The 20,037-nt window shown below is 44.7% G+C and overlaps 1 protein-coding gene across 1 annotated transcript; it reads right to left on the bottom strand.

Annotated features, from left to right (window-relative positions):
- Positions 1–466: 466 nt before the first annotated feature.
- LOC126143799 (dehydrogenase/reductase SDR family member 11-like) lies at positions 467–17,889 on the bottom strand. Its single transcript, XM_049915450.1, has 6 exons — positions 17,710–17,889; positions 11,849–12,011; positions 10,507–10,636; positions 2,449–2,578; positions 1,249–1,395; positions 467–605 (listed from the first exon to the last, which is right to left on the bottom strand). Exons 1-6 carry the CDS (start codon positions 17,845–17,847, stop codon positions 564–566), a joined length of 750 nt encoding a protein of 249 aa, XP_049771407.1. The 5' UTR covers positions 17,848–17,889; the 3' UTR covers positions 467–563.
- Positions 17,890–20,037: the final 2,148 nt, after the last annotated feature.

The raw sequence follows: 20,037 nt of genomic DNA, 5'->3' as shown, positions 1-20,037 counted from the left end.
AGACACTAGGCTCACATTTCTTTTCAGTAGTATCTCAGGAACAATCAAATTTCTTGTGACACAATTTCAAACATTGTACATTTGCTGTGTGAAATAGTTGTACGCTATATCACTCAAGTAATAAAAGGAGCGCAGGTACAAGTCGTTTTGCCTTGAGGCCTTAACGTGCAATGTATGCTCTAAATGTCTTTGTTTTATGATTTTCAAAACATGCAGCGTACTAATTTCCGTATCTTGAAGCGTTAATAATTTATGTGTAACTCTGAAATAGTTGCAGTCCTCTTTACACAATTAAGAGACAGAGTACTTTGATTTCGTTATTTTGTGTGAGATTACAAAAGTGTATAATTTATTTTGTGTTGCTTACGACGGAAAAAAGTGGTAACCTTCTATAAATATCGTCATTACTAGATGTATGTCATTTTATTTACATATGCTGTGCTAGATGTCAAGAGAATGCGGAACATAAACTTGTGTGACATTTATTATCCACAACACCAATGAAACTTGTTATATGACGTTTACTTTGTATAAATTAAAGTAACAGATGAACGACAGCGACTTCAGTAGCTGCTGCCTGTTGGGTGGATAATGACGTCGTGGACCTGAAACAAAAAATAATTTTTATTAATTACGTAAAGACACTCATTTCGAAAAATAGGCACGTGATGATTTCAAAATCAGGTTTGAGAGTCAAAAATATTTTATAGGAAAATGTACTCTACTGAAGTGTCATGAATACATGAAGCCGAAAGCAAGCCGCTTTTTGGTCTCCTACCCCATCTCAAAAAAAAATAATGTCACCTGAATGATTGACCATCAGACAGGTGGTTACTGCCAAATACGAATTAAATTTGTCAGATGTTATTCGCCTTCCAGTTATGTTGGAAATGCTTTTCATCGCAGTGGGCTCATGTCAAGACATCCGCTTGAGCCATTTCTGGTAGTGCGTCTTTTAACTATTCGCGTGATCTAAATGGAACGCAGTAGTAGAGAGTAAATGAGTCCAAATGGGTATGAATGGCGACTTACACGTGTAATAAACTACTGACTAATTGTGAATGCAGCTATTTTATTACGTGCTTCTTCACACTGAACGCTATCGAAAAAAGGAAAACGACGATGTTTGGGGAACAGTGCCGTAAATATATGAGCATCGAATGAAGCGTCATTAACGAAGTGTCAAAGAGAATAATGTGTTTCAGGACAACCGTGCAGACCAATTACTGACAGGACGCGCTAGCTTACCTGGACTCGTGGGTTCTGCGACAGCATGTAGACGACGGCCTCCGCGACGTCTTCCGCCTCCAGGCAGGGAACCAAGTCGTACTGGTTCGCAGGAATTCCTGGGAAGTTTGTGAGGAACTCAGTTCTCACAGCTCCCGGAGAAACTTCCTGTAGTGAATGGGACACACTAAACTTAGAACTCAGCATTTTACTTACAGAATGCACTGAATATTTTAGTGACACAACTTTAGGAATTGTACTGAGTCACAAAAATGTAATTTAACGCAAGAAATTTATTTAAGGAATGGGAAGACTAACGATTTACTGTTCTAGTGTTACGTGCATGTATGTAAATGTGGGAAATTGAAATAAAATAAAAGTAACGCGGATAAGCGGTGGAGTATCTTGATTCATCAGAAGGAAAGGGCACGAGCAAAAGAGAATTTCCAACCCAATTAATCTTTGTGGTTTTTGAAGCAATTCCAAGAACTCGATGACCATTTCCTCGTGTCTTTCTTTGAGCATAAAGTCTTCGTCAAAGCTAACTCTCGTTACCCTACCAAAATTTTGGAGTCTCTCAAGACTCTCATACACACTGTTCACGTATTTAGTCAATTCTGCAATTTTATTACGTTTCATCTCTGTATTACGATAAACTGTGGATGACAATTGCCGTAAATTTGTTCACTGGAAGATGTCAATGGCTTCTTTTCAGAACAATAATTCGCTTACTACTTACCCAAAAGTAACTTACACTGTCACCTGTTCTTAAAAATGCACCGTCACTCGCTGCGCGAATCGCTGATACGCTATCCCGAACCAACCCTGTCACTGGATCCGAAAGATGATCTCATTTACTTCTGGTATAATTACATGATTTTAGGAAGTTACAAGTTCTATAGTTTTCGGGTCTTTAACTCCACTGTTTTAAGTTCCTTTCTTCTCTTTACTGAACCTGGGCTCTTACAAATTTTTGCAGGGTCCATGCTTCAACCGGATACCATTAAACTATTGAACAAAGACACTAGTCGCAAACCATCTGAAGGCACGGACTTCAGCACAACAGCCACCTTGTCGATATTATTTGTTGTAGTTACTACAAGCAACACTTAGAAAGATTCTGCTGTCGCGTTAACTAAATTTGTACAATGTGGCGAACAGTTACTTCGTCCAGAAATATCACGAGCAACCCCCAGCACCAGTCTGGAAAGGGAGACTCACCCCAACGCGGATTTTGCTGTTCCTGGTGACCAGGTCCTTCCGCAGTCCCTCCAGCAGCACCTTGACGGCCTGCTTGCTCGCACAGTACACCGCCGTGTTGTGGTAGGTGGGCGGTCTGTGTCCCACCAGGCTGCGAACACAGAGCGCTGCGCGTAAGGGGCACGTCTTTACAACATACGACGGAATTACATTCATCAAGTACGAGGTTCACTGAGTTAGGAGGCGGTAGCTACCTACTTCCACCGTACTCTTGAATCTGAAGGTTTCTCACTACAAAAAGGCTAAATAATTTATTTATTTAACCTGACCTGTAAATACACTCCTGGAAATTGAAATAAGAACACCGTGAATTCATTGTCCCAGGAAGGGGAAACATTATTGACACATTCCTGGGGTCAGATACATCACATGATCACACTGACAGAACCACAGGCACATAGACACAGGCAACAGAGCATGCACAATGTCGGCACTAGTACAGTGTATATCCACCTTTCGCAGCAATGCAGGCTGCTATTCTCCCATGGAGACGATCGTAGAGATGCTGGATGTAGTCCTGTGGAACGGCTTGCCATGCCATTTCCACCTGGCGCCTCAGTTGGACCAGCGTTCGTGCTGGACGTGCAGACCGCGTGAGACGACGCTTCATCCAGTCCCAAACATGCTCAATGGGGGACAGATCCGGAGATCTTGCTGGCCAGGGTAGTTGACTTACACCTTCTAGAGCACGTTTGGTGGCACGGGATACATGCGGACGTGCATTATCCTGTTGGAACAGCAAGTTCCCTTACCGGTCTAGGAATGGTAGAACGATGGGTTCGATGACGGTTTGGATGTACCGTGCACTATTCAGTGTCCCCTCGACGATCACCAGTGGTGTACGGCCAGTGTAGGAGATCGCTCCCCACACCATGATGCCGGGTGTTGGCCCTGTGTGCCTCGGTCGTAGGCAGTCCTGATTGTGGCGCTCACCTGCACGGCGCCAAACACGCATACGACCATCATTGGCACCAAGGCAGAAGCGACTCTCATCGCTGAAGACGACACGTCTCCATTCGTCCCTCCATTCACGCCTGTGGCGACACCACTGGAGGCGGGCTGCACGATGTTGGGGCGTGAGCGGAAGACGGCCTAACGGTGTGCGGGACCGTAGCCCAGCTTCATGGAGACGGTTGCGAATGGTCCTCGCCGATACCCCAGGAGCAACAGTGTCCCTAATTTGCTGGGAAGTGGCGGTGCGGTCCCCTACGGCACTGCGTAGGATCCTACGGTCTTGGCGTGCATCCGTGCGTCGCTGCGGTCCGGTCCCAGGTCGACGGGCACGTGCACCTTCCGCCGACCACTGGCGACAACATCGATGTACTGTGGAGACCTCACGCCCAACGTGTTGAGCAATTCGGCGGTACGTCCACCCGGCCTCCCGCATGCCCACTATACGCCCTCGCTCAAAGTCCGTCAACTGCACATACGGTTCACGTCCACGCTGTCGCGGCATGCTACCAGTGTTAAAGACTGCGATGGAGCTCCGTATGCCACGGCAAACTGGCTGACACTGACGGCGGCGGTGCACAAATGCTGCGCACCTAGCGCCATTCGACGGCCAACACCGCGGTTCCTGGTGTGTCTGCTGTGCCGTGCGTGTGATCATTGCTTGTACAGCCCTCTCGCAGTGTCCGGAGCAAGTATGGTGGGTCTGACACACCGGTGTCAATGTGTTCTTTTTTCCATTTCCAGGAGTGTAGTAGTCATCTGATTTGAGTGTCTGAAGTGGCAAGGTGAGTAAGCAATACTGACTATGAACTGACAAAGTTAATCCTGGCAGTACTTGTACTACTATACTTGTACTACTACAAGTGCTCCCACTAGTAGTGATGGTAGTGGCAGACGTAAAAAGAATTTATATGCTTTCTGATATAGAGATCTCTGGGGATAGGAAAGTTAAAAATACTGACAAAAGTGAAGGATCTGCGTAATACTTACGTTTCCTTTAGGAGATGTGGAGGAGATTGAAACTGGCAGATTAAAACTATGTGCCGGACTGAGGCTCCAACTCGGGACCTTAGACTTTCCCTGGCAAGTGCTCTACCAACTGAGGTAGGCAAATACGACTCAGAACCTGTCTGAGGTACTGGCGGAAGTAATCTGTCAGAAATAATCGTGAATCGTGAATCGTGATCGGGTAGCCCAGTTGGTAGAGCACTTGCTCAAGACAAAGGCCCCGACCTCCGGCCTTGGTTTGGCACATAGGTTTAAACTTCGAGGAAGTTTCATGTCAGCGCACACTCTGCTGCAGAGTGGAAATTCACTCAGGATGTCATTGTCTTCTGAAGCTGGAGATGTTATTCAGTTCCCTAATACAATGCAGGAGGTTATTCCAGAGTCGGGTTCCTGTTACTAAGAAAGACGTCGAGAATGTGGCTGAACGATGAAAGGGACAGAAAGGCTTTTGCTCTGTTGGCAGCTGGTGGTTCCGTCACAGTGTTCAGATACGTGCGTTAAAATCGAGGAAAAATATGAGGGGCCGTAATCGCTGATAAGACAGAAGGTATGTAAATCTCTGCGCTTGTCTGAATGCAAAAATGTCGTTCAAATTGCTCTGAGCACTATGGGACTTAAATTCTGAGGTCATCAGTCCCCTAGACCTTAGAACTACTTAAACCTAACTAACCTAAGGACATCACACACATCCATGCATGCCCGAGGCAGGATTCGAACCTGCGGCCGTAGCGGTCGCGCGGTTCCAGACTGTAGCGCCTAGAACCGCTCGGCCACTCCGTCCGGCTGTCTGAATGCAGCTACGGTAACTGTGCATAATCTGGTGAAATGTGATCATAGAGTCGAACATCACAGATGTAACGAACACAGGTATTCATAACCAATTCTCAGCGCCGCAAGCTTTCCTGAGAAAGGCCTTGCAGGACAGCATCGCTGTAATCAATAATTGGAAGTTTAAGTGTTTCTACAAATTTCTTTTTCAGGTCAAGAGGGAAGACTTTTTTATATTGTTGTAGGGCACATTATAGTTAAGTACACAGTCCAGTTCAGTTTTTCATCTATTATTAGTCCTAGGATCTTTTCTGAAGCAGAGAAATTGATATTTGCCCCATTTAGGACTAAAGATGGTGTGGATTCCCGATATTTCGCGCTAGTGAGCCTAGAATGACCAACTAGTATCGCTTGGGTTTTGGATGAGCTGAGCTTTAACCCTGTATCCTGTGCCCATTTTTATAAAGCACAGAAGTCGGTAATGAAATTGCCGAGAGCTATCTTCAGATTTGTAAGGCTTTGCACTGAGATACAGCCCACTGACTGCTTAATAGCAGGTTGTAAAGAAACAATGGTTAAGAAAAGACATCCCTGCGTGTTGAATTCTTGCTTCGAATGACAGAAAAAACCACAAAGATGCCCAGTATAGAACTGGATTTCTGTATTCCCTAGTATGGGCCGGCAACGATCTAAAAGCGTAGTCGCAAGTGTAACAGAAATGCTCGAGGAAATTAAGCGGATTCCTTGGAAGAAATACGAAGTAGTTCGCACGATATCCTTTTGGGTAAATTTTGAGAACCCACATTCGAGGAATAGAGTGCAACCATTATGCTGTTACCATCGTATAACTCGCGTGAAGAGAATGACTTTAAGACAGTTCAGGTTACGAAATAAGCATTTTGCTACTTTTTTCTCTCTCTTCGAGAACGGGACTTGTTGATATCGGAAGGAAGTACATCTGCATACATACTCCGCAGCCCACAGTACACTGCGTGGTGAAGGGTGCCTTGCACCATTACTACTAATTTTCTTTCCTGTTGCACTTACAAATGGAGCGACGGCTGTCTATAGGCCTCCATATCAGCCCTCATTTCTCGTACCTTATCTTCGTCATCCTTACGCGAAATGTGTATTGGTGGTAGTAGAATCGTTCTGCAATCAGTTTCAAATGCCGGTTCTCTAAATTTTCTCAACTGTGTTCCTCGACAAGAACGTCGCTTTCCTGCCAGGAATCCCACATTTGGGTTGCCGAAGCGTCTCCCCGATACTCCTGCGGTGTTCGAACCTACCGGTAACATATCTAGCAGACCGACTCTGAATTGCTACGATAATTTCCTTTCATCCAACCTGGTGCAGATCCCAAACACTCGAACAGTACTCACCAATAGGTCGCACTGGCGTCCTACAAACGACCTCCTTTACATATGAACCACACTTCCCTAAACTTCTCCCAATAAACCTAAGACGGCCATTCGCCTTCCCTTTCACAATCCTCATATGCTCGTACCATTTCATAGCGCTTTGGAACGTTACGACCAGATATTTAAAAATCGCGAAGGTGTTAAGCACGAGACTACTAATGTTGTATCCAAACATTACTGGTTTGTCTTTCCTACTCATCTGCATTAACTTACGTTTTTCTGGGTTTATAGCTAGCTGCCATTAACCACGCCAACTAGAAATTTTGTCTGTCATCTTGCATCCCTCTATAGTCACTCAAACTCGACACCTTATCGTACACCCCAGTATCATCAGCAAAGAACCGCAGACTGGTGCTCACCCTGTCCACCAGATCATTTACGAGTATGGAATGTACTAGTGGTCCTATCACACGTCCCTGGGGCTCGATATACGAGGGCAGTTCAATAAGTAATGCAACACATTTTTTTTCTCGGCCAATTTTGGTTGAAAAAACCGGAAATTTTTTGTGGAATATTTTCAAACATTCCCGCTTCGTCTCGTATAGTTTCATTGACTTCCGACAGGTGGCAGCGCTGTACGGAGCTGTTAAAATGGCGTCTGTAACGGATGTGTGTTGCAAACAACGTGCAGTGATCGAGTTTCTTTTGGCGGAAAACCAGGGCATCTCAGATATTCATAGGCGCTTGCAGAATGTCTACGGTGATCTGGCAGTGGACAAAAGCACGGTGAGTCGTTGGGCAAAGCGTGTGTCATCATAGCCGCAAGGTCAAGCAAGATTGTCTGATCTCCCGCGTGCGGGCCGGCCGTGCACAGCTGTGACTCCTGCAATGGCGGAGCGTGCGAACACGCTCGTTCGAGATGATCGACGGATCACCATCAAACAACTCAGTGCTCAATTTGACATCTCTGTTGGTAGTGCTGTCACAATTGTTCACCAGTTGGGATATTCAGAGGTTTGTTCCCGCTGGTTCCCTCGTTGTCTAACCGAACATCATAAAGAGCAAAGGAGAACCATCTGTGCGGAATTGCTTGCTCGTCGTGTGGCTGAGGGTGACAATTTCTTGTCAAAGATTGTTACAGGCGATGAAACATGGGTTCATCACTTCGAACCTGAAACAAAACGGCAATCAATGGAGTGGCGCCACACCCACTCCCCTACCAAGAAAAAGTTTAAAGCCATACCCTCAGCCGGTAAAGTCACGGTTACAGTCTTCTGGGACGCTGAAGGGGTTATTCTGTTCGATGTCCTTCCCCACGGTCAAACGATCAACTCTGAAGTGTATTGTGCTACTCTTCAGAAATTGAAGAAACGACTTCAGCGTGTTCGTAGGCACAAAAATCTGAACGAACTTCTCCTTCTTCATGACAACGCAAGACCTCACACAAGTCTTCGCACCCGAGACGAGCTCACAAAACTTCAGTGGACTGTTCTTCCTCATGCACCCTACAGCCCCGATCTCGCACCGTCGGATTTCCATATGTTTGGCCCAATGAAGGACGCAATCCGTGGGAGGCACTACGCGGATGATGAAGAAGTTATTGATGCAGTACGACGTTGGCTCCGACATCGACCAGTGGAATGGTACCGTGCAGGCATACAGGTCCTCATTTCAAGGTGGCGTAAGGCCGTAGCACTGAATGCAGATTACGTTGAAAAATAGTGTTGTGTAGCTAAAAGATTGGGGAATAACCTGGTGTATTTCAATGCTGAATAAAACAACCCCTGTTTCAGAAAATAAGTGTGTTGTATTACTTATTGAACTGCCCTCGTACTAATCTGTGATGAACACCCGCTGTCCAGGGCAACATAATGAGTTCTATTGTCTATGAGGGCTTCGAGCCACTCACATACTTGGAACCTCGTCCCGTATGCTGGTACCTTCGTTAACAGTTTGCAGGGGGGCACCGTGTCAAATGCTTTTCGGAAATCTAGGAATACAGTAACTGGCTGTTGCCCTTCATCGACAGCTCGCAGTGCACCATGTGAAAATAGGACCAGCCGAGCTTCGCACAACCGATGCTTTCAAAACCGTGCTGGCTCGTGGACGTAAGCTTTTCGGTCTCTCGGAAATTTATTATATTTGAAAACACGTTGTAGAATTCTGCAGGAAACCTACTTTAAGGATACTAGTCCGTAATTTTGCGGGTCTTTTATTCTTCTTACATACAGAAGTCAACTGCGTTTTTTCGGGTCGCTTGGGACTTTGAGCTGGGCGAGAGATTTGCGATAAGGGGCCAGTGCTGGGGAGTACCCTTTGTTGTGGGTTGGCAGGAGAGCCAACACCGTGTTATTAGAGGAAGCCGAAAGGCACGCGTTTCAGCTCACGCAGGCTGGCGCGAGGTCTGGAACAGGACAAGGTTCAAAAAATGGTTCAAATGGCTCTGAGCACTATGGGACTTAACATCTGTGGTCATCAGTCCCCTAGAACTTAGAACTACTTAAACCTAACTAACCTAAGGACATCACACTCACATCCATGCCCGAGGCAGGATTCGAATCTGCGACCGTAGCGGTCACGCGGTTCCAGACTGAAGCGCCTAGAACCGCACGGCCACACCGGCCGGCACAGGACAAGGAAATTAGACTTTAGAAAAACGGACGTAGCTGGTTGAATACTTAACTTTAATCCATAACTGGTGACGTCGCTCTTGACTGTACATTATTCACAATATCAATAGTAACTGAGCATGGCGCCTTGCTAGGTCGTAGCAAATGACGTAGCTGAAGGCTATGCTAACTATCGTCTCGGCAAATGAGAGCGTATTTTGTCAGTGAACCATCGCTAGCAAGGTCGGTTGTACAACTGGGGCGAGTGCTAGGAAGTCTCTCTAGACCTGCCGTTTGGCGGCGCTCGGTCTGCAATCACTGATAGTGGCGACACGCGGGTCCGACGCATACTAACGGACCGCGGCCGATTTAAAGGCTACCACCTAGCAAGTGTGGTGTCTGGCGGTGACACCACACTCTTCGTAAAACCAATCTGAGACACCATCCGGACCTGACGACTTATTTGTTTTCAATTTAGTTACTTCTCCACGCCAGGGATGCTTATCGCTATATTGTCCATACGCAACCGTGCGCGATGTTCAAAACGACGGTATGTTTCTAAGATTCTCCTCCGTGAATGATTTCTTGAATGCGAAAAAAAAACTTCGGCTTTGAGTTTACTATGTTCTACTGCTACACCAGACTGGACAAAGAGTGACTGGATGAAAGTCTCAGACCCGCTAAGAGATTTTGCAAAGTACCAGAATGTTCTCGGCTTCTCGGCAAGACCTTTTCTAAGATATGACGGTGGTAGTACACTCCTTTGCGTACTGTACAGTGACAAGCAGAGTGTTTATAGATGTAGATCGGGATAGCGAAAGAGAAACCACATAGACTTCCTATCAGATAGCATCAAGGAAGCCTCCACGACCAACGCCAGGAAAGCGGAAACATTGTACTGCCAAGGACGTCAGGGAGCTACATTTGAAAACTCTGTACGCTACAAGTAAGAACACAGTCTCAAAAGTAGTTTAATGTTTACGATAATACTAATTCCATGTGGCTTAATGGACTTGCTATTTGACACCGATTCGGTGACTTGGGTATTCCTAGATAGCCTACCCAAGATATCCTACGGGGAAAAGACGAGCTACAGTTTAACGCGGAGTCCGAACCACTAGCTGTTACAAGCGAATCTTCACATCATTGAGAACTTAGGGCTATGTTAAAGGCAGACACGTATTCCGCGGTCTGACGGGTACGCGCCTTACCAACCAGACCACAAGGTCCAACAATATTTAAGACGAGTGAAGTGTTGTCATCTCGGAATATATCCTCGTGGAAGCTTGCGAAAAGGTGACTATTCCGCCGACGCAGCCTACCTGTTGATGTGGATGATGAAGCCGTCGTCGACGCCCCTCCTCAGCATGTCCTGCACGGCCTCCCTGGTGCAGATGCTCAGACCCAGCACGTTCACGTCCAGTATGCGCTTCCAGTGTTCTGTCTTACCAGCTGCAGGCACAAAGAGTAGCGGTTTTTACTAGCTACATGACCACTGAAAGGAAGGAAAGGTAATCCGTCTGCGAGTCGAGTTACGTGTGACATATTGCATAACTAGAGCCACATTAAGCTCCTACGGACTCTAAAAGGCGAAGGAGATTCATACAGTGGGAGAATAAGTAACATTTAGTAGACTGGAAGGCTTGTTACAACATTGATTTGTTTTCGCTGTAACATTGTGGTAATAATAGTTGCGTTTCCTCTCTTAGGAGCCAGCATTAATTCCGTTAACTGTCAAACAGACCCGTGACCAGAACAGGTTGCGATCGCCACCTGTCAAATGACAAAACGACACTTTTTCTTAGGAGATGCTCGCTGGTCTCGAAAACAGTGATTCAAATGGTTCAAATGGCTCTGAGCACTATGGGACTTAACTTCTGAGGTCATCAGTCCCCTAGAACTAACCTAAGGACATCACACACATCCATGCCCGAGGCAGGATTCGAACCTGCAACCGCAGCGGTCGCGTGGTTCCAGACTGTAGCGCCTAGAACCGCTCGGCCACTCCGGCCGGCTCGAAAACAGTGACCTCCAGCGAATATATGTAGAGTTTGCAACCTGTAACCGCGTAAGTAACGAGCAGCCCTTAGTGGCTCACCATCACATATCTTTGTGACTAATGCCCGTTTGGCATATTTATTATTTTATAAATGACATGTAAGTACTGCCAGTCTTTCACGATGATTCTGTTCTTATACTCTGTATCATACGTTTTTAGTCATAATTCTGTGACCATGTTTTAGACCATTCTTTGATTTAAATTCTGAGGAAGACACTCCTAGCAGTGTTGAAACCCGGTTAATTCGTTAAAAATAGTGACCGAGGGCTGTTTTCTTTCAATTGTAACTATTCACTGTCTCTGAACGTGCAGCCATGAAAAAAAATTTAAAAAAATAAAAAAACAAAGTTGCGTATGCTTCCGCAGCCGCAGCCCAGTTGTCATGTGGTATCCTTGTGAAATGAGTTCAATATATGGGGAAGTGAATAAAAAAGCTTCATGCTCTTTCTTCTTTTAAAGAGAGCTTAGCTTTCCTAATAAAATGTAATGTTTTCTGTACAACGGCTCATGTATCGATCAGAATCATTACTTATTCCGATTGTAGTGTAAGAGATTATGCCTGATTATAATACAGCAGATTTATAGCGAGACGCTCAGCTACTTACTCGTCAAATCGTAGTTGTTTCCCAAGCCGGCGTTATTAACCAAAATGTCGACGCCGGACAGGTTTTCCCTGATCCACTTGAATGCTGAGAGGATGCTGTCCTCGTTGCTGACGTCACCTTGAATAGCGTAAAGTTTACCGGGAGCGTCCTTCAGCTCTAGAGCCTGGAACGGAAATAAAGATTCTGTCAACTTGGCCTCTAGTCCCAGTCCAGTGTCTTAGTAGAATCAACACAGTAACAGACTTACTTTTTTCAGACCCACATAATATCACGAGAAAGTGTGGCACTATCTGACTAAAAGAAGATTTTATGATTTACTTTAAATAGTTAGGCGAAACTTTCTTTTAAACATCGCAGGTAAATAAGAATTCAGCTCGGTCGTTCTTTAGCCACATTGCATTGTGAGATATGTTGTTGAAAACACTTGCTCATTCAGAAGAAAGTGCAGCATTCATTCAGTGAACAACAGAAGGAAAAACGATGTACATTTAGATAACACTTTTGTGGTGTCACCGCCAGACACCACACTTGCTAGGTGGTAGCCTTTAAATCGGCCGCGGTCCGTTAGTATACGTCGGACCCGCGTGTCGCCACTATCAGTGATTGCAGACCGAGCGCCGCCACACGGCAGGTCTAGAGAGACTTCCTAGCACTCGCCCCAGTTGTACAGCCGACTTTGCTAGCCATGGTTCACTGACAAAATACGCTCTGATTTGGCGAGACGATAGTTAGCATAGCCTTCAGCTACGTCATTTGCTACGACCTAGCAAGGCGCCATTACCAGTTACTATTGATGCTGTAAAACATGTACCGTCAAGAGCGATGTTCACCAATTATGTATTAAAGTTAAGTATTCCAGCAGCTATGTCCTTTTTTTGCTAGTCTCATTTCCTTGACTTGTTCCAGACCTCACGCTACCCTGCGTGAGCTAAAACGCGTACCTTTCGGCTTCCTCTCATAGTGGGTTGGCTCTCTTGCCAATCCACAACAACTTTCTTAAGCGTTGTGCAGAAACGTGAGCACTAATCAGCTGGTTTCACTTTCATTAGGGATCCAGCAGACTTGAAAAAAATTTGGTGATAAACCCTATGTATTCCAATCGAAGTTGAAAGGTTTCATTGTAGCACATTCTTTCTATTCTGTACAAGAGTTCTTCGCCTTAGTTGAGAACTTTTCCCTATAATTTGTTATTTTTAGATTTGCCTATCTCAATCGGTGCCAACGGCCTTGCCGCAGTGGTAACACCGGTCCCCGTCAGATCACCGATGTTAAGCGCTGTCGGGTTGGGCTAGCACTTGGATGGGTGACCATCCAATCTGCCGAGCGCTGTTGGCAAGCGTGATGCACTCAGCCACTGTGAGGCAAACAGAGGAGCTACTTGACTGAGAGGTAGCGGCTCCGGTCTCCTAAACTGACATAAGCCCGGGAACGCGGTGTGCTGACCACATGTCCCTCCATTGATTGGATTGAGGAGTTCCTAGATAACAGGACGCAGCATGTCATTCTCAATGGAGAGTCTTCCGAAGTAAGAGTGATTTCAGGTGTGCCGCAGGGGAGTGTCATAGGACCGTTGCTATTCACAATATACATAAATGACCTGGTGGATGACATCGGAAGTTCTCTGAGGCTTTTTGCAGATGATGCTGTGGTGTATCGAGAGGTTGTAACAATGGAAAATTGTACTGAAATGCAGGAGGATCTGCAGCGAATTGACGCATGGTGCAGGGAATGGCAACTGAATCTCAATGTAGACAAGTGTAATGTGCTGCGGATACACAGAAAGATAGATCCTTTATCATTTAGCTACAAAATAGCAGGTCAGCAACTGGAAGCAGTTAATACCATAAATTATCTGGGAGTACGCATTAGGAGTGATTTAAAATGGAATGATCATATGATGTTGATTGTCGGTAAAGCAGATGCCAGACTGAGATTCATTGGAAGAATCCTAAGGAAATGCAATCCGAAAACAAAGGAAGTAGGTTACAGTACGCTTGTTCGCCCACTGCTTGAATACTGCTCAGCAGTGTGGGATCCGTACCAGATAGGGTTGATAGAAGAGATAGAGAAGATGCAACGGAGAGCAGCGCGCTTCGTTACAGGATCATTCAGTAATCGCGAAAGCGTTACGGAGATGATAGATAAACTACAGTGGAAGACTCTGCAGGAGAGACGCTCAGTAGCTCGGTACGGGCTTTTGTCAAAGTTTCGAGAACATACCTTCACCGAAGAGTCAAGCAGTATATTGCTCCCTCCTACGTATATCTCGCGAAGAGACCATGAGGATAAAATCAGAGAGATTAGAGCCCACACAGAAGCATACCGACAATCCTTCTTTCCACGTACAATTCGAGACTGGAATAGAAGGGAGAACCGATAGAGGTACTCAAGGTACCCTCCGCCACACACCGTCAGGTGGCTTGCGGAGTATGGATGAAGATGTAGATACCCGCATCCAGTGACGCCTGTGGGTTGAGGACGGCACGGCGGCCGGTCAGTACTGTAGGTCCTTGATTGCATGCTCGAGCGGAGTCCAGTTTTCTCTCAGTCGGTAAACGCAGATCCCTTATAGGGTCATTTGGTTGTCTGTCTAACTGTTGAAACCGCATTTTCTCAAGAAAGGTCAGGGTTATAACTTGATATTTATGGCACATACTGAGGCCTACGGTCCCTTGGCGCTGCGCAACATTTCAGTTTCTAAGTCAATACGGTCAAAAGATACGGACATTTATGTCACATATTTTGATAGTTGCAAACTACCTCATTGTAACCTGTAGCGTACTTCGCGTTGACCTAGAATCATAAAATTAGTCAAGAACCAAAGTACCACAATACAATAAAAACCTTTAGCAAAGTTGTAGTACATACTGATGTTCTGTACATTTTAATGCAACGCCTGTGGAACAGGAACTGTAGATATGAGTAGACTGCAATGTTGATGTTTTGAAAAAAATATTTAAATAAAAAATTAATTAATTCAAAATGTGATGAAGCGCGTGACTGGAAACCGAGAGTCGGCGGCATCAAACCTCTGTCGGACTACGCATCTTTCAGTCTTCGTTCTGACCTAGCGTTCGCCTCGCAACGATGTGACAAGTCGCCTGAAACAACACGTGGTTGGTATTCCACTTCAAACTGCAGGTCCCCTTTCCCCGGTTGGATAACTGTGATAGGTCAGGAATACGAAAGTCGCCGAAGTGGCGTCCTCTAGGACTTGCATCTGCCCATTGAGCCACGCGAAATTATTATTATTATTATTATGTATATACACAATTATGTTTGTACGGAACCCTCATTGCGGGGCCCTATTCGTCCTTCTCCGGTTTTTTTCCCCTTTTATGCACTGTGTTTCGTGTTTTATTAATTCTTTAAGTCTTTGTTCATATATTTTCTGAACATGACTCTATGTTTGGCTCACAAGGTCAAACGGATCCAGATAAAAAATTAGTAAATCAATTCATTAATTAAATAAATAGAAGGGAAGGTGTACCTGTTAGTGTCATTTCGACTGTGCAATGATTGAACAGACATTCTGGAATCAGTTACTGAGTTGTAAAGCGAAATACCTTCTTAGATGGGTACTCTGATCTAACCAAATCTAATCAATCGAATAAGGAAATGAAACTTGAAACTAGTAAATACAACTTGAAGCTAACAGTAGAAAAGAAGTGAAACCGTCACTTAGGTAAGTTAACAAATCACGAAATTACCTGAAATGCTGTACTGCAGAAGGTGGAAACAGAACAAATTGTTAAATAACTGCAGATTTGAGAAACATGAAGATAAAATGATCAAGAGGAAACGATAAATCTTAATGATTGACAAACATTAACGGGAACACAAGGATTTACACAAAGTTACCCACATTATAACGTAACACAGACTGTAAGTAATATGAATTTAAGCAATTGCTTCAGGTAGCAGTAGATTCGACCCACCAAAAAAGAATTGTTCTCTCATTATTAGGTAACATGATGGCCATTTGGTATCTTGGCAAAGAATCTTACGGAAGCAGACATTTTCAACAGGTTGAATGGCTATTAAAGTACTGTTTGTTATATGTGTACAACTATTGAAATACACCCATTGAATACATAGAACAGTTTTATTGTTATTTCAATAATATGAGTGATGTATAATTGTATACATATACACGGAAATGAATCTGTGACGCGCACATGCCGTACTTGCTGTTCACAAAGGTAATGCCAAACCCAATCTTCGATCTCAGGCTTGCATCCAGTAACTTACCGTTCTCTCTCGTATTTATTTTTCTGGTGGGATTGTCTGTATTTTAACCGACTGAGCCGCAGTGGTTCCTGCCTGAAACCACCGTTTAATTAACTTTTTTGAAGTAGCAGTACCTTTCTCATGAAATTACCGACGCAAGACAGTGGCTTGTAGTGGAAGAATGAGCTACTTCTACAACTGTAGCGCATTGCAGCAGTCATTTATAGCGCTAAAGCAACTTAAAGTTTGGTTGTACTACTGCTTTTATGAGTATTATAAGTAAAACCACTGGGACAGTATGTTGTTGTGATACAAATTTCACTAAATTTTAGCCCAATTTTTGCTAGTCATTTAGGACTATAATTTGTTTTAGGCTTTATGGGTCCATGGAAATTCCACAATATGTGATTTTGTCTAGAAAAACTACGAAATTGTTTTGATATATAGACAGGAAATGACACGCAACTGAAAACTGTATGTTGCAGTGGTTCCAAAGTGAAATCATCTCTTGTTTACCTTCCGCAAATTACACATTATGTAAGTCACTTATTATGATAATAAAGGTTACTTTTGTGAAAAATTTGCATTTATATTTCATAGAGCAACCTTGAAACATCTGATTGTTTACTTTTTATCGGTTTGCACTTGCTGCTTGGTATAGTAATAAACGCTAATTATGTGAAATATCTTAAAATTGTGTTTTTTTTCATATTGTTGGAACTCAGAGGGTGAACAGTGATAAACAGGATAGGTTTGGTAATGAATAGTTGGGGTATACAGTGTATACAGTGAGAGAGCTGCACAACGACCCTACGCGGAACTGTCCGCCCCAGCGTCGGCAACCACGTCTCGCAGCTTTTGCAGAACATGGACGGCCATAGGAACTCGGATCTTCCTGTATTATGGGAAATTTTTTAAAGAAACAATGTTAATAAACGATACAAACTGAATACTTTGTAAGGAGCGACTGGAGACAGCAGGAACTCGTTATGCCAAAATACTCAGATCCCTGAACAACGCACAAAATTTTGTCAGAGGGCTTAGGATTCACTCTGTAGTGGCTGACGCTATTCAGGATATCGTCCATCACGTCCTCTCCTGGTACAACAACACTACTTGCAGTCAGCGTACAAAGTTAGGTTTACTACCACAGAGGTGGCAGAACGCCATGTGTTGGTCTCACTCGCACTGTGAAAGTGACTCTCGCCAACCCCCACGAAGTCTATCGGTGTATTTTTGTTACACATTGTATACTGAACTGACAGTTTGCGCCTAAACCAAGAATCGACGATGGTGCTGGTGATGCGAGGCGATTTCTCGTGCAAGCAGGAAATCCAGGCTCTTGGTCACATCGTTACTTCAGATATAAAGCAATGAATTTACTACAGGAAGTAGCCAGCCACTGTGTCGTATGACCTGTATCGAGCTCTTAATGTCTTAGGAAAATCTGCTTGAACTCTAGGGACTTATCCCAAGAACAGTTTCTTGACGACGATGCTAAAAAGCAAGTGTAATTAAAGTCTCATACGAGGTGTTGTTATAAAATGTGAATCAATGTCCTAACATATGTAAGTTTCCTTTTTCTCAAGATGTTTACTAATTTCGAGCGACGTTTTCCCGTGACGACTCACCTTGACCCTGTCGACCCTCCTGGCCAGCCCGACGACGGTGAGTCCCCTCCGGAGCAGCGCCTGCGCGATGGCGGCTCCTATGCCGGAGCTGGCGCCCGTTACCAGGGCGACGCGGCCCGCGTACCTCTCCGTGCCCATTGTCGCTGCTACTTGCTACTTGTTGCTCGCGTGTTGCAGTGGCCTGTTCGGACTGCCGCGGAGCAGCGGAGCTCTGTTTATATAGCCCTGGTCCCCTGCTGCCGCGGAGATGTGCCTCGTCACAGCAGACCCCCCTCCACTGTAGTATTCTGCGTGATACGGTGCGGCAACGCTGATAGGAAGTGCAGGTCTCTGAATCACTGAATCTGCCATATCGCCATATTCTTCTCTTACCTCCAAATCTGTCGGCCACTAATGTACGCTAAGTGTCTTCGGTAAGACACCTAAGTACAAGGAAGAAAACATATGGTCTAGCGGTTCTAGGCGCGCAGTCCGGAACCGCGCGACTGCTACGGTCGCAGGTTCGAATCCTGCCTCGGGCATGGATGTGTGTGATGTCCTTAGGTTAGTTACGTTTAAGTAGTTCTAAGTTCTAGGGGACTGATGGCCTCAGATGTTAAGTCCCATAGTGCTCAGAGCCACTTGAACCATTTTTGAAAAAAACATACAACTCTGATAATCCATTAAGTGGGACTGCAGCCGGAAACGTGGTACTTGCATAATGATGACAGAACCAGTGGCTGTATTTGAATCTAAAGTCGTTTATTCTTTTTAAAACATCCTACCAGTTTCGCCACCACATGGTGTCATCTTCAGGCCCCGAATGTAACCTGCCGTCCATAACAGTTTTGATGTGCTGTGAACAGCATCCAGTTAATTTTGGCCCGCTGCGTAGGATTTTGTTCATGGCACATAAAAACTGGCCGGCCGGAGTGGCCGTGCGGATCTAGGCGCTGCAGTCTGGAACCGAGCGACCACCGCGGTCGCAGGTTCGAATCCTGCCTCGGGCATGGATGTCTGTGATGTCCTTAGGTTAGTTTGGTTTAATTAGTTCTAAGTTCTACGCGACTGATGACCTCAGAAGTTAAGTCGCATAGTGCTCAGAGCCATTTGAACCATTTTGAACATAAAAACGGTTGTGGATAGCAGTTACGTTCGGGGACTGAAAATGACACATAAAAACGGTTGTGGATAGCAGTTACGTCCGGGGACTGAAAATGACACCATGTGGTGTCGGAACTGGTAGCATGTTTTAAAAAGAATAAATTACGTTAGATTCAAATACAGCCGCTGGTTCTGTCATCATTAGTCAAGTAAAACATGCAACTGTATACATCTATTTCCCTTCCGACCCTCTCAGAAATTTAAAGTTATGTGCTCATATTTATGTTCTCATATTTTGCACGAAACTCCTAGAGGAAGCCATTTAAATTGCACTCCGACGTCACAACGAATTATATTATTATACAAGAACGATCTTTGTCCATTATTTCCCAGTTGATACATGCCTCATTTGTGTACTCCTCGTAGTTTTCAAGGTGCATAATTTTAAATTTACCTATGAATGTCGCTACTGCCATTCATTGCGACAGCCTCCCACTGCTACAAATCCTCATTAATATCGTAAGTCACGTGCAAGGAAACAAACAAACAAACAAAAAGTTTTGTGTGTACATCACCTCCTCACAGATAGATGGCTAACGTCGGAGGAGTGAGGGAGGAAATAATCATTCCGACTGCGTTAAACTGTTGCATCAAACGAGAAGCAACTTCTGGTCTGGAGGAAAGGAATCTCCATTTGGTTGGCAGGCGTTGGTATACAAGTTAATTCCAGAGGCTTCGCTTATAAATAGTTTTCATGTTGTTGCTCTCCTACTTGTTCGTGGCTGAACAAATATGTCAGAATCTGCAAAAAGAAGGCAAGTGGACGTCTGACAGCTAGAAGCGGACCCGGAACCGTCTCTAGATAGATAACGGAATCGCCAGCTGCTGATAACCACCGCTGCTCGTGCCGCATCACCATGACACTGCAGCTCCGAGACTCAGAGGTTAGGCAGTTCCTGTACTGTGTTCCAGTACAGTCTTTTACTTACCTTTACATATCCCTACCTCATATACTTTGTCGCGGTGCTTCCACGTTTACCGTCAGTAAAAGTCTCGCAGCAGAGTATCATTTCCTTGTTTATCAACATAAGCCTTTAAAAAACTTTGCTTATGTCATGTACTCATGAAATATTCGTAAGATTCTAAAAATAAATTGTCAGTTCTACATAAATTTTACTTTATGACGTACATAGCCCAAGGTTAAGAGCATAAATAATAACAATTCTACCAAACTGAATTTCATTA

Source organism: Schistocerca cancellata, chromosome 2 (genome assembly GCF_023864275.1).
Source record: "Schistocerca cancellata isolate TAMUIC-IGC-003103 chromosome 2, iqSchCanc2.1, whole genome shotgun sequence".
Taxonomy (NCBI): Eukaryota; Metazoa; Arthropoda; class Insecta; order Orthoptera; family Acrididae; genus Schistocerca; species Schistocerca cancellata.
This window is presented reverse-complemented; position numbering and strand designations above follow the sequence as displayed.

Coding starts and splice junctions, on each gene's coding strand:
- LOC126143799 (XM_049915450.1), bottom strand. CDS start 17,847: ATGGGCACGGAGAGGTACGCGGGCCGCGTCGCCCTGGTAACGGGCGCC. Junction 12,012..17,709: donor GGAGGGTCGACAGGGTCAAG/GTGAGTCGTCAC, acceptor TTTCCGTTCCAG/GCTCTAGAGCTGAAGGACGC. Junction 2,579..10,506: donor TTCATCATCCACATCAACAG/GTAGGCTGCGTC, acceptor CTGTGTTCGCAG/CCTGGTGGGACACAGACCGC.